This window comes from Cyprinus carpio, chromosome B18 (assembly GCF_018340385.1).
Source record: "Cyprinus carpio isolate SPL01 chromosome B18, ASM1834038v1, whole genome shotgun sequence".
Lineage (NCBI taxonomy): Eukaryota > Metazoa > Chordata > Actinopteri > Cypriniformes > Cyprinidae > Cyprinus > Cyprinus carpio.
This window is the reverse complement of record NC_056614.1, coordinates 25,455,794-25,470,907: the sequence shown is the minus strand read 5'-3', so window position 1 is coordinate 25,470,907 and position 15,114 is coordinate 25,455,794. Positions and strand designations below refer to the sequence as shown.

Sequence of the window (15,114 nt, the reverse complement as noted above, 5' to 3'; positions counted from 1 at the left end):
CTGCAGTGTAACCAACAGGGCACTTGGTAATCTGGGAAGTTTGTGTGCATTGGGAAATCATATTTTTTCAACGAAAGCCAAGGTAACACTCATTTTACATGCAGCACGCAGTAAAAATGACATGAATATGACAGCGCGCAAATGCATAAATCAGCATAGTTTGAAATCATGAGTTTAACGTTGATTGCGCGTCTCCAGTGAAGCGGACCTCTCCTCCTGTCCGGGTTCGACTGTCACGCAGAGCACACGTGATCAGACAATATACACATGCACACTTCACAAGATCTCACAGCTTGATTCGACTAAGTCTGCAAGGTTTGTGAAATTAAATGTTCATTAGTCATTTAAAGGATTGTTTAAATGATATGCGTATTTCCTGAATGCTGATAGCAAACGAGAAACTATTATGTTTGCCTTTCTGTTACTAATAATATAAAAGCAATCATTATAATACTTTCTGTATACCTTTTAATTCATTTGTTCAACAGTTCTGTCTGATTATTAGACAGACTTCTATCTGTATTAGGCAGAACTGTTAAACGACGACAGCAAACAATGAAGAAGGAGAATGTTGCACTGCCGTTCTCAGCACCGTCGAAATAAAAGTTCCCCCTCGAACACATCGGCAAAAAAAAAAAAACGTATTGTCTGATGCCGATATTTGAAAAATGGCACATATCGGCCTTGGCGATATATCGGTCGACCACTAATTTATTCCCTGTAGGATTTCCGTAATACGCTTTATTTCCTTTCCGAACACAGAACTGGGATGAGGCGCATTGCGGTCACACACACACACACACACTCATTCACTCAAACACTCACTCACACACACACACACACACACACACACACACTCTCTCTCAAACACACACACTCTCACACACACACACACTCACTCACAGTCACACACACACACACACTCATTCACTCAAACACTCACACACACACACACTCTCTCTCAAACACACACACACACTCATTCACTCAAACACTCACACACACACTCTCACACACACACTCACTCACAGTCACACACACACACACACTCATTCACTCAAACACTCACTCACACACACACACTCACTCACAGTCACTCACACACACACACACTCTCTCTCTCTCTCTCTCAAACACACACACTCTCACACACACACACACACAATCTCTCTCTCACAAACACACACTAGGGCTGTGCAAAAAATTGAATACGATTTTCATTCGCATCTCTTCAGTAAAGACGCTCCTGTGATTAGTAGTATATCTCCAGCACGTGTGTTCAGATCAGGGTTGCCAGGTTTTCACAACAAATCCTGCCCAGTTGCTTCTCAAAACTAGTCCAAAACTAGCCCAATCGCGTTTCCAGGAGGTTCCCTGATAAAAATTGCATCCCGGGGTTAAAATGTACGTTTTTGTCAGGGTTGCCTTGGTAATATTCACATTTTAAGGGGCTAAATATCACGTTATTGGTATTGGGGTCGCATCAACCCGCGGACATGAAAAACAATCGCAGACTTGGCAACACTTGGTTCAGGTGGAGCAGCATTTACTTCACAGAGCCGTAGTCCACCGACAAGCTACACAAAATCACTTTCAAAATCGACAAAGAATCGCCTGCGATTTTAAAATCGATTCTGTGTAGCTTGTCAGTGAATTACGGCTCTGTGTAGTAAATGCTGCTCCACCTGAACCAGTGTTGCCAAGTCTGCGATTGTTTTTCATGTTCGCAGCGACCCCAATACCAATAACGTGATATTTAGCCCCTAAAATGTGAAAACCTGGCAACCCTGATCTTAACGCACGTGCTGGAGATATACTACTAATCACAGGAGCGTCTTAACTGAAGAGATGCGAATGAAAATCGTATTCGATTTTTTGCACAGCCCTAACACACACTCACGCATTCAGTCACACACACACACACACACACACACACACACACACTCACTCTCTCACTCAAACACACACACTCTCTCACTCACAGTCTCACACACACACTCTCTCTCTCAAACACACACACTCTCTCACTCACAGTCTCACACACACACTCTCTCTCTCAAACACACACACTCTCTCACTCACAAACACACACTCACTCATTCACAGTCGCACACACACTCTCACTCTCACACACTCACTCTCACTCACACACACACACTCTCTCTCTCACACACACTTCCTGCAGAGTCGATCGCAAACACACGCCCCTGACCCTTTTTTAAATTAGCCTGACTGGTCCAGTTTTTGTCTGCTGATTGCCGTATAAGAGGCGTGTGTTAAAATAGGGAAAATACAACTCCAGTCTCTTCCTGAAGATCCCGAAAAAGTCCGTTGGCACCTCAGTTCGCTCAGAGAAGCTGTCAGTCTCAGCTGTCAATCATCACATCACACTCCTGTTTCTATAGCATCACATCACTAACTAAAACCAAACTTGTTTCTTGTTTTTACAGATTTGACAGTAAAGCACTAAGCTTGAGTTAAGATGCATACAAAATGTACTTTTATTAGCGACAGTAACAGGTGCAAAATCTACTTTTTATATACAGAAAATGTATATATTCCACTCTTATTAAATATACCATTATTCTTCTAGCATACTGACCAACTTCAGTGATTATGTGTGATTTAGTAGCAAATTGAAAAAAAGTAAGTGACTTTTCTTACTTCATACACAAAATCTGATTTCTTAATGATTTGATATTTTATAATAGTGATTTTATATCATTTCAAAATATGGAGAAAACAGAAATTAATGACTAATAAGCCAATAATTGCTCCTCTGCTGCTGTCTACAGGTTATAATTGTGATTTGATGTATTTTTTACCACAAAGTATAATTTGCTCATCCCATTAGAATAACATTCAAACTGGATCATTTTAGAGCTTTAAAGTGCTGGACACAGTTGTGTGAAATGCTTGAAAGTCATTGAAAAGTGCTTGAATTTCTCCCTCAAAAGGTTGTACAAACCCTGAAATGAATTATCTAATACATTTGACTATTTCTACCACAACACCAAGGTTAGAGTTAGCGTTACCGCTTCTGGTTTCCTGACGTATGTCAGCACTGTTTATAACAGAGATTTCTGGCAGAATTTGAATGATTCTCGGTAAATCTCACAGCAACCTTATCATTGTGCGGCGAATTCAAACGCTTCTCACTGGATCTCGCAGCACTGCTGCATCTGCAGTAACAGTGTCGAGAAATCAGCTTTGACGTTTGATGTTTCTCAAATGCAACAGAAATGGCAGAGCTTATGAGTTGGGCAACGCGGTGGTCAAGCCAGTCCGACCACTCACAAAAATTAATCGCACCGGCAGAAAAATTGGTTGCAGTCTGGAGCCCTGATTATACCAAAATGATGCTCAGGAAAAAACAAAAGTGGACACAAACAGTAGCAGCGCAAGAAACGCAGCGGCATCTCACTACAGCGTGCACACTGTCAGCTCGGCTCGTCCGTGTGCTGCGCTACTTCCTGTCTGTGCCATTCAGACCAGCACAAAATAGACGTCAGTCACACACACAAATACCTGTCAATCATCTGATGACAAAACACACACACACACACACATCCAAAGAGGAGCTTCACACTGACATCTACTGAGAAAGAGTCAAACACAAACCAACCAATGCATGTTTACAATGAAATACACATACAGATCGAGATGGATTTGACTTTCAATCACCCACAATCTTTTGTCCCTTAAGTAACACACACACACACACACACACACACACACACTCTGGCTGAATCCGGTATTGAGGGTTATAAATGCAAAACAGTGGAGCCTCAGCCAAGGCCAGATAAACCACTAACCCTATATCAGCACCACACACACACACACACACACACACACACACACACACACAAATACATTAATACACAAAGAGGAATGTGTTATGAGACATGAGAAAAGCATCGTCAGACCTTGTACTTGAGTCTTATCATGGACAGAAAGTGACACAGATGCTGCTGCGCCCTTGATTAACACACACACACACACTCACACACACTCCCATCAGTACAGCTGACTGATGAATGAGTAAATGAATCAGCAGCAGCATCTCTGTTCGGACGGTGTGTGTATTAAAGCACAGTGAATCTGCATGAACCTGCGGTGTCCTGTGAGCAGCATCATCACTATTATTAGACCCAAAAATACTGAAACCCAAATGGTCACAAATGGATCGTCATCTTTGAACTTTAAACTACGAGGATGGAGAATTTTTCTTCTAAACATGTATTTGAATTAGCAGCTGGAATAGTTTTGGAAGATTCTGATATTAGAATAGAAGATGTGTTTTGTTGTTCATGGAGCAGTGTTATCAAACACCATCAGTGTCTACAGTAAACTGTCAAGTATTGTCTGTTATTTGAATATAGATTTTTTTTTTCACATATAATTTTGACACTGATTAAAGCCAAATCTTTTCTTCCATGCTGTAACAGATTACTGAAAAGAACAACTGTAGGGCGGGACTTGCTTCTATGCTTTAGTAGCTGATTGGAAGTTGAGATGTGGGCGTGGCTCACAACTGAAGCCTGCTCTGAATGGGAGTCTTAAATAAATACACACAAAATGATTAAAACAAAAAAACACAAAATGAATAAACAAAAAAAAACAACATTAAAGAAGAAAAAAAAAACACTAAAAACTATGAAAAAAATAAAAAGAATACAATTTAACTGATGAACACAGATGAAAAGATCCAATACCTGTTCATTCACTCTATACTCATGCATATGTCTCTAGTGTGCACGTCCAGTCATTCAGTCCAGATCTAACAGCTACATCACATTCATCAGAAAGTACCAGTGCGCACTATGCTAACAGCAGAATTTGTTTTTGGACATTTGGTATTCTAATATAGTATGTACTAGGGCTGCACAATTATGACAAAAATCATAATTGTCAATTATTCCTTTGAAATTGCGATTATCAATTACAATTAAATTAATGATGTTTACACGTTTGTTTAAAGCAACTGCATGCCATATTTTTATATGAAAATAAAGCTGAAAACACTAACTGAAAAACTTTTATTGCTTTTCTATAGTATTAAGCCTCAAATGTCAACTAAACGTTGGATTAGTTTCTTCTTTAAATTAAAAGGTAAAAATGAATAATCAATGGTATGATATAGGGATGGGTCACGATTTTCGAATATTCGATTAGTCGATTTAATTACAGAATATCGATTAGGCTGTGCGATTATTTTCTAAGGATGTGATGCGTGCCCGAGCGCGTCTGACCCCCAAAGCCCGGTTCGGGTGACTAATGTGATCGCTCGTGCCGCGCTCAGTTTAATCAGGGTGCAGTACACATGCAGTGTGAGCGCTAACCGCACCGGAATTTAATATTCCACTGGTTAATAATCATAAACATTTACCACCCATATATAAAAATGTGACTCTGTTATGTTGATTTTTCTTTAGTAAGTAAAGTTGTGTGACTATTCACAAGCTTTTAATTATGGTATAAATGCTTGGAAATAATATGTAACATTTTAATTGCAATTAAGCTTTGGGTTTTGTTACTTTTTATTATAACATAAAGCCTCAACCTTCTGTCAATTTTAAGATAAAACACAAACAATAAAAGTTTTTTACGCTCTTTAATTTGTAGTGAGATATTTGCCTCCTTTCAAGCGGCATGTGAATCAGTTATATTTTAAATAAAAACTAATAAATATTTGAGTGCATGTTGAAAAAAACAACAATTTAATACAAACGAGTGTCTCGTGGAATAAATCAATCTGAGTTTTAAAAAATCATCAGTAAGCCTGTTGCTGTTTTTTGTGTTAAATGTGAAGAATGACAGGTGCCACATACTTTTTTTTAATTAATTTTTTGGCGAAGTATACAGGTGTAATATATTCACTTTTACTTCATGCAATGTAACATGATTTTATTATAGTAATTTTGACCTTATTCCTAAAATACTATATATATGTATATATATTCTTTTTTGAAAAGGATAAACTGGTCAAAAATGCTCAACTCACTGTCTTGCGCCGGACGCTTTGTAGGCTATTTAAAAAACAAACAAACTTGAATTTAACAAACATAAAACGTTCCACTCATATTTCTGAATTAAATTAATAAAGAATCGAAACAAAATATGACCACTTTGCCATTAAAAACCAAAACTAAACTATTATAATGGCTGAAACAGCAGCTGTGTAATGAGGACAGCGACACGGGCTCGGGCCGGACTCAGGCAGATGTCTGAATTAATCTGTTCTAATCTTAATTAATCTGTAAACTTTTTTTTAAAATGCTATTAATGTTCATGCTCATTTTTAAAATAGAAATATCCTAGGCTCCTACAGTCTTGTGAGCAGTTGATAATCGACGGACTGTTATGTTAATAAGTGCCGTCATTCAGTTATGTTTTATTAATATGTTTCAGCAATCACACAACCATCAACTGGCTTGGGTTAGGATAGACCTTTCTCTAATGTATTAAACAGTGTGTTATCATACAGACTGAAAGCCTGAATAGTCTCTCTCCCTCTCTCTCTTTATATGGGTGTGTGTTTATGCGTGCATGAGTGCATGCGCGGAAGGGGTGCGATTTTCGATAACTGATCGAATAATACCCAGCGACTATCGAATATTACTTTTGCTTAAAATGCACATCCCTAGTATGATAGTTATACTAAAACTAAAATTAAAACAATAGAAAAACCCTTAAGATAACATGTAGAAAGAAAAAAAAACATCTTAAGCATGCAGAATAACATAAGTGGATTTTGAACTATTAATTGCTGCTTTGAACAATTACGTAATTGTGGCATCTGTAATTGTAATCATACGGAGCCCCGCACACGGCATGCAGGAAAAAATTGTAGACTTAATCGTGCACATGATTTATAAATCGAGAGAACGAAATAGCAATTGTGTGCATGTTTTGTTACATTGAGGGAACGAATTAATAAATCGTGCGCACAATTTATTTATTTTTTCTCGCATGTCATGTGCGGAGCTCCGTATAATCGCGATTAGAATTTCGATTAATTGTGCAGCCCTAGTACGTACTACAGTCTGTATTAAATAACTGCTACCAGTGCTGAACACAGACAGACACAAGTGCACTAAACACACACGTCAGTGTGACATTATCAGCAGTTAACACATGATGAGTTTCCAAACATTCACTGGCACTCAGTATGCGACGCACAGACTCAGACACTGAGCTCCTACAGCAGACGGGGTTCATGAAAGGGTTAAAATCCAGGAGAAATGAACCAAGCTGCAAGACTGTGTTTCTTTTGTGGACAAATTCTGAGAAATGTGTGTCAGTCACTGAGCTCCACAGAAGAAATGAAGTCTACAACAGTGGCCTACATGATGACTTGAGAACGGTGTCTCTCTCTCTCTCTCTCTCACACACACACACACACACTCACCAGACAGGCGTTGCTGGGCTTGATCTGGCCCGGCTGAGGGCAGTTCTGCTGCGGCGAGTCTTCGGACTCTTTCCCGCTGTGATAAACCACCCTGTCGGAGATGTGGATGCTGGAGGCGCAGCCCATCATTCAGCCGCGACGCGACGCGACCCGACGCTCCGCTCGTTCTGCGCTAATAGGAACGTTTCTCCGTCAGATCATCAGTCGATCAGATCGATCGGATCTATCGAGTCTCTGGATCAAACAGAAGCTCCGCTCATGGTGCTCCCGCCGCCGCCTCTGCGCTTCACTGGCGCGCGTTACTCCTCATCCTCGCGGTCGGTCCGCGCGCGAACTTCGCCTCTTTTCTGGCGGATTCTGGCTCCGGTTTGGTTCACACGACAGTTTCGTCCATTCGCGCGTTTATTCTCCTTCGACGGGCGCGAAACACACGCGATCGCTCCGCGCGGCCTCAGCGTCAGTCATTGGGAGCGAACCGGCGCGTTGATTCCGCTCCCCATCAACAGGCTGCAATCTGGCCCTGACGCGCCGCGGGACGCGCGATCCGGCATCTATGACATCAAACGGGCCGTTAGATGAAACTCCGGAGCGGCGCGTCAACGCGGAGCTCGCCAAAGAGCAGCTGTCAATCAAGGGCCTACGATTCTGTCTCTGTTTGACGCGGGCGGGTGGACGAAGAAAACGGACGGACGGCCGCCGGGTGACAGAAGACGAGGCGTTTGCGCGTCGCGAGTTTCCTGACGAGGAATAACGCGCGTCGCGAATGTGACAGCGGCGGATCCAATAAAAGCACGCGCACGCATTGACCTACAGCCTCGAATGACGTTAATGCAAATGAGCTGCGGTGAGCCAATGAGCGGCCGCTTGCGCGCAGAGGGGCGGGGCTCGTGCGGGGAGGGAACTTTAAAAGTTACTGAAGAACTGGAGAAGTTAGGAAAATACTTTAAAAATCCATCTTTTTTCTGATTAACAGTTTTACATTATTCATCTGTTAATTATCTTAGCAAAGTTTTATATACTTAAGTCAAAAGTAATTCAAAAGAAACCAACATATAGCTATTACATGTTGTAACACTGATCTTATAGCTAGCTCTTTGTGGGGAAGTCGTGGCCTAATGGTTAGTGAGTTGGACTCCCAATCGAAGGGTTGTGAGTTCGAGTCTCGGGCCGGCAGGAATTGTGGGTGGGGGGAGTGCATGTACAGTTCTCTCTCTCCACCTTCAATACCATGACTTAGGTGCCCTTGAGCAAGGCATCGAACCCCCAACTGCTCCCCGGGCGCCGCAGCATAAAAATGGCTGCCCACTGCTCCGGGTGTGCGTTCACAGTGTGTGTGTGTGTGTTCACTGCTCTGTGTGTGTGCACTTCGGATGGGTTAAATGCAGAGCACGAATTCTGAGTATGGGACACCATTATTGAATGAAAAGCATCTCACATAAAAAAACTTCAATAAGCCTCTTATACTTTGAAACCCTTTCTAATATGAGATCACAGAATAAGAAGCTTATCAAAACAATACAAATTTATAAGCTTTTCAAATATATATGTACATAGGCCTATGTGTGTGTGTGTGTGTGTGTGTGTGTGTGATGGAACTGAATAAAGAGGGGAAAGGAAAATACAGCTGTGCAGAACTTGTCCTATGAAGCAGAAGGCCATATGCGTGTATTTTTTAAATAAGTCAATTACTCAAAGTTACTTTATTGGCTTTTAAGTGCTTTATGTAGATCTCCATGTTTGTACAGAATCTCAAAGCTGTGCCAAAAATGATTTAATAAACATGACCCTTCTGATAAATCTGTACTCTCCGGCATTTATCCTTTTTTTTAAACTTTGCAGAATTATTGCCATCTTCCATTTGGATTTCATGAACTAAAAATAGACAATTTGGAAAACATCAGCAGCATGACGGATGAAAACTACCTCTTGCTGCTCAGATGAATGCTCCTTCAGGACTGTGTTTTTATGTTAAAGAAAAGTGCTTAACATCTCAATACAGTTTTTTGTTTTTAAAAGCAAATGAAGATGAGCTCTGATCAATTCAAATTTGATTCAGGGCTGGAGATGCAATAAAATCATATGATCTGTATTATTCAGATGGGTGTTTATTATGTGTGGTTTTGTGAAGATGGTCAATGATTAACACACACACAAACACATGTAAATGAATCAGGTTTGCAGCTCAATAACACATGACTCCAGCACACTTTTCAATCAGCCTTCATCACTTTAAAATGTATTGAAAATAGAGAGGATTATGAATATGTGCAATAGTAAGAAACCTGCCAGCTATCTCTTCAGGAGAAGTGTTGTGGTCACTTCTTTACTACTGGGTTAGCTCTTTTGATCAAAAAGTTTCATAAAGAACCAATGCAAAACTAACTCAGTCACGCTGATATCCAAGTGTATCTTTATTTGATTGGTTTGACCTGACACACAATCATGCAATTGCACTCAACAAGTTTAACTAGAGAATCACAGCACAAGCACAGTGCGAATAATCAGCCAAACGTCCCGTGAAAGCAGCGCACAGCGTCCTGACTCCTGCTCTTGAGAATGACATCAGAAGCAGATGCTAAAAAACACTTCTGTGAAGGGAAAGTATATGCATATAGATATTTACATTTTTATGAAATGCTTACAAAATAGCTGAAATATGGCTACAAAAATACCTGAGTTTACAAATCAACACTTGGCACATCACATGTAGGGTAAAAAAAAAGATATATAATTAAAATGCATTATATAAGAAGTCATTACAATTCAAAATATGCTATTTTTTGTCGTTTTGGTAAATAGGAGGTAGAATCTCTTGTTCTGTGGTGGTGGTGGCGTGGGGGGGGGGGGCTCTGCCTGCTTCACTGGAGTTAGTCCTACAACAGCGGGCCAGAAATGCAGTTGTTATTGAGATCACTGAGTTTTCTATTCATCACGTTCATCTGTGGCGTTTTAAAAGCCCTGACATGCACAGCGCTGTCAAACCATGCAGAAATCTGAGCTCAATAAGAACTGTGTGTCTCTGGCAGACTAGAGGAAGTAGGACTGGAGCGTCCCGCGGCGGCGCACGTCCGTCGTCCAGCAGTGAAAGCCTCCTCCCAGAGAGTTAGCGTGCCGGATGCTGACTTTAATGCTCTTGATGCCTGCGGGAGTGACACAAACAAGAGCAGGTGAATGAGGAATGGCATCAGAGCTGAGGATGGTTTCATCACAACAAACACTGCTCTCACCGAGACTTTCAAACATCTTCTGTATGCTCGTCTCGTTAGCGTCCACCAGCACACGCTTCTCATCCAGCATCAGCACGTTCATCGAGAGCCATTTGGATGACATCCACAGCGGATGATCTGAGATCATATGAAAAATGCTCATGTTTAGCCAAATATTTTGCATCACACATGAACATTCATCATCTATGCAAAATTGAAATACGCATTTATTAGAGCAGTGACCAGTGCCATCGGGTGGCACACAACATGACTCACACTTCATTTGAAACATTATTTGTTTTATTTAAAATCATTTCCATGTTGTGGTTTGACTATCTGATTAAAATTGTAATATATCTGCAAGATATAGTCTTCAAGCTCAAGCTCAGATCTGTTCCTGTACGCTGTTATATTTTGAGAACAACACATTTTTTTCAACAACTTCCACAAAAAACAATCCCTCCTCACAAAACATCTTAAAAAAGACAACAATAAGCAGAAGCACACACCAAACCATACACTAATTATCAGACTTTGACTCAGTTTTCAATTTCATAAAACACTTTTTGCAAAACACACACAAAAATCTTACAGGAAGTAATATTATGGCAAAGCTGTTTGCAAATATTTGCTTTTGAGATGTGTTTGTGATATTTTGAATGCAGTGCTTCATGTCAAATCAATGGAAGGTGAACTATCCCTTTAAAGTCACAATTAAATGGAAATAGCAACAGATCTTTTCTTCTGCATTGTGACTGACATCTAATTGTAACAAATTATTGAAAAAGAAAAATGTGGGCGGTACTTGATTCTGTGCATCAGTTGCTGATTGGATGTTTAGATGACGGCGTAGCCTTAAATGACTCGAGAAGATCCAGCTATGACACTTTAATTAAACAATTATAAACATTTTTTTAAAATGAAACATGCACAGATGAATTGTTCACAAAATGAGGTTTGGGTGCTCTGATGTGACTGAAGGTTGTGCTTGGACTGAAGAGTTTGCCACCAAACCTCAAGCGTCAGCGACCGCTGTACTCACTGTCTGGAATAAGAGGAGTTGGAGGAGTCACCACAGTCCAGCCGGCCTTCTTGAACATCTCGATCTGCAGGAGAGAGTCACCATCATGTGTGTGTGTCTCGCTGCAGTGCTACAGATCAACACTAGGTGGCAGCACAGCACTGACCTGCCTGCAGGGCCGATCCGGGTTGGACAGCACCAGCCCCGGGCCGATGATGTTGAAGGTGGCGTCGATATGCATGGGGTTGGGGTCTTTGAAGGAGATGATGTGGATCTTGTAGGTGGGGGCGAGGTGACGTCTCATCCACTCGATGCCCATGAAGTTTGTAACCTGTCAGTAAAAAGCTGTCAACAGGAGCTGGAGCATGAGAGAGCAGTGACCTCGGAGCGGATGAGGACGCTCACCTGACTCCTCTGTACAAAGATATCAGTGCCAGCTCTGATGAAGTCTGCAGCGTCGAAACACGGCTCGAACTCAGTAGTGACAAACTTCCCCTGAGCGGCTAGCTTATGTCTGTCCTCCACGGTGCGGATGGGGTAATCCTACACACATTTCATTATTTTATTTGGATGCAAAAACCAAGCAAAGAAAACCGAATCCAAATACTCTGAGAAGTCATTTTGCAAGATATTGACAATCACATATTGCAACATATTTTTTACAACATATACACATATATACACTCACACACACACTCATACACACTTATTCACACACACACACACACCACACACACACACACACACACACACACACACACACAAACTCTCTCACACACACACACACTCACACACACACACACACACTGTGAAGTGCTGCGTCAGCGGCGTAACACACATCTGTTCACACCTGATCGTACAGCTCGTCACTCATGGTGGGTTTGGGTGCAGTGGTCCACTTGGCTCCTCGCCTGAAGTACTCCTTAATGAGGGGCCGATACGCGCGGTACTCGAAGAACCGGGCCCTCCAGGCCATCGGGGCCTCGATGATCTCGTTCCCCACCACGATCAGGATATCTCTCGGCATCGCTGCATACATGCCCGTAGAAAACAGCACGTCAGTGTCAGTGTGTGTGTGTGTGTGTGTGTGTGTGTGTGTGAGTGAGTGAGTGTGTGTGTGTGTGTGTGTGTGTGTGTGTGTGTGCGGTCAGCTCTCACCAGTGGAGGTGAAGTCAGGGGTTTTATACTCCACTGACCAGTCGATGGGTTCCGGTCGTCTCACTGTAACGCCCTCATGCTGCAGAATATTGCACATTTCCTCGATTTCAGTGACTGCTTTCTTCACGTGGTCCTTGGGGAATGTCTGTCCCCCGTACTGCTGGTAGAAGGGCCAGTATTTCTCATAGGTGTTGGCCTGCAGACACACAGCAGCAGTACAGCATATGGTTAGGTTAGCAGTTCTCTGATGTGATGGAAAGGACTTCTGCTGATCATTGCATGGTTTATAATGTACACTAGTCTTATGATAACTATAATGATAAGGTTACTTAATGTAATAGGTTACAGATTACAAGTTACTCTATTTTGAATGTATGAAGTAGTGTAACTATTTCAGTCATTTTTTAAAGTGATGTTACTGATTACATTTGATTACTTTTTTTGATTACTGTTACATTTACTTCTGTTACATGTAACTTACTCTCCCCTGCAGTGAAGTAACTATAATAAATACATGTAAATATATAAGCATACAAATAAGTATGTGAGTGTGTGTGGGGGTGTGTGTGTGTGTGTGTGTGTGTGTGTGTGTGAGAGGGTGGGTGTGTGTGAGTGTGGGTGGGTGTGTGTGTGTGTGAGTGTGTGAGGGGGGGGGGGGGTGTGGGTGTGTGTATGTGTGTGTGTGTGTGAGTGTGGGGGGGGTTGTGTCTGTGGGTGTGTGTTCTCTACCTTGACCTCCACGGTGAACGGGGGGACGCAGGCGTTCTCGGCTCTCCCGACGATCACCTCCTCGAGCGGGTCCCACTCGTTGTGTGCGCACACAGGGCAGTCCTCGGGCGTGTGCTCAGTTACCGGCTCGTCCGCGGTGAGCGGGAGCGCGGCGGCGGAACTCGAGGTGCTGCGGAACGTGCGCGACACCCATCCCGACACCGCGCGACCCACCTGCACAAAACAAACCAAACTCATAAATCACCACTAAACAAAAACAAAAGTCAAGAAAGAGCAATGAGATTAATGCAAGTGCGAATTAGTCCTTAAATTGTTAAATTAGTCAAGTAAAACATACTCCACTAAACATTTAATTTATTTATGCTTAGTTAGCATAATCATTAGACAAAACATAAAAAATGTTGGTAACACTTTATTTCAAGGTGCCTTACATATTTCATGTATTTACTATTATAATAACAATTAATTATACATAATTACATGCAAGAAACCCTAATCCTAACCCTAACCATATAGTAAGTACATGCAGTTAATTTTTATTACTCAGTACTTAAATGTATAAATACACTGTAACAAGAACACCTTAAAATAAAGTGTAATAAAATGTTTGTTTTTTTACACAAACAGACACGCACAGAGAATCACATTACGCGTTTAAATGCGATGGCATTCTGTAATTGGCACACTGCATCAGGAATGAATTCATTGGATGAATGAAGGAAAGCGGGAATCAGGGTTCGAACTCGACTCCGTCACGCCTGCTGTTGCGCAATGATCGCGATAATAACGCGCTGCCCGCGCTTGTACAGTCTGATCTACAGCTCTCTTCGTGCTCCTGGAGTGTCTGATCTCTGATCGTTACAGCTGTGCTGTCACTCATTCATAACACATGATCTCCAACTCGAGCCAATGCAACATTTTCTAAGAACATGATCAAGACAATAAATCAAAAGAGAGATGAATAAGATGATTATAGTATCAGAATGCATTTAAGAGTTTAACACTAAAAATCATTTTTTAAAATGATCAAATAATTAGCTTTTATAAACGTGTGAGTTTCTGTAAATTGCATTACATAAGAATCTCATCACACACTCACACACTCACACACACACACACACACACACACACACACACGTGTCTAGTGCTTTACTCTCTACAGATATTCACCACAGCTCCGATCAGATGAGCGGCTTCTGCTCCGCGGCTCCCTCCTCTCAGGCATCGCACACGCAGCATGTTGCTCTGGTTCTGGTTCTGGTTCGGGACTGAAGCTCTTAGGCATGCAGCAGCAGTTCTGATCTGAGGCGCTGCGGGGACGCGCTTTTATAGTGCGCGCGGCAGGTGGCAAGGGTCGCGGAGCGGAATTCTTGAAGCTACGTGACATGAGAGAAACTGCAGCAGAAGAAGAACCTCTAACAGCAGCACATTCTTATCGCCATCGTGTCTGAGCTGCATTAAAAAGACGCATAGCTCGATCCACCAACGCCACTCAGTGCATTCGCTACTGTACTGTAATTACTGTAACCAGCTGCTGAATAATAATTATAATATTGACTCTCAAAAAACATAAGAAGCAAGGTAGCTCT

General features: G+C 41.7%; 2 protein-coding genes across 4 annotated transcripts in view; both read right to left on the bottom strand.

Moving 5' to 3' along the window:
• The window catches only part of pde8a (phosphodiesterase 8A), a 37,725-nt gene extending 29,505 nt beyond the window's left edge, over nucleotides 1-8,220 (bottom strand). For all 3 annotated transcript variants that reach the window (XM_042744580.1, XM_042744581.1, XM_042744582.1), the window contains exon 1: nucleotides 7,412-8,220. In XM_042744580.1, coding sequence (XP_042600514.1) covers nucleotides 7,412-7,540 — 129 coding nt within the window. In that variant the 5' untranslated portion in view covers nucleotides 7,541-8,220. The remainder of the gene's footprint in view (nucleotides 1-7,411) is intronic.
• Nucleotides 8,221-9,798: 1,578 nt separating this feature from the next.
• LOC109070558 (glycine amidinotransferase, mitochondrial) lies at nucleotides 9,799-14,846 on the bottom strand. Its single transcript, XM_042744583.1, has 9 exons — nucleotides 14,696-14,846; nucleotides 13,526-13,738; nucleotides 12,797-12,992; nucleotides 12,489-12,679; nucleotides 12,044-12,181; nucleotides 11,805-11,969; nucleotides 11,660-11,723; nucleotides 10,639-10,755; nucleotides 9,799-10,551 (listed from the first exon to the last, which is right to left on the bottom strand). Exons 1-9 carry the CDS (start codon nucleotides 14,762-14,764, stop codon nucleotides 10,439-10,441), a joined length of 1,266 nt encoding a protein of 421 aa, XP_042600517.1. The 5' UTR covers nucleotides 14,765-14,846; the 3' UTR covers nucleotides 9,799-10,438.
• Nucleotides 14,847-15,114: the final 268 nt, after the last annotated feature.

Bases quoted from the DNA above. Each gene is read 5' to 3' on its own strand.
- LOC109070558 (XM_042744583.1), bottom strand. From the start codon at position 14,764: ATGCTGCGTGTGCGATGCCTGAGAGGAGGGAGCCGCGGAGCAGAAGCC. The intron at 12,993-13,525 runs GTAGAGAACACA...GTGTGTCTGCAG, and splicing joins CGTTCACCGTGGAGGTCAAG to GCCAACACCTATGAGAAATA. The intron at 12,680-12,796 runs GTGAGAGCTGAC...TGTTTTCTACGG, and splicing joins CCCTGACTTCACCTCCACTG to GCATGTATGCAGCGATGCCG.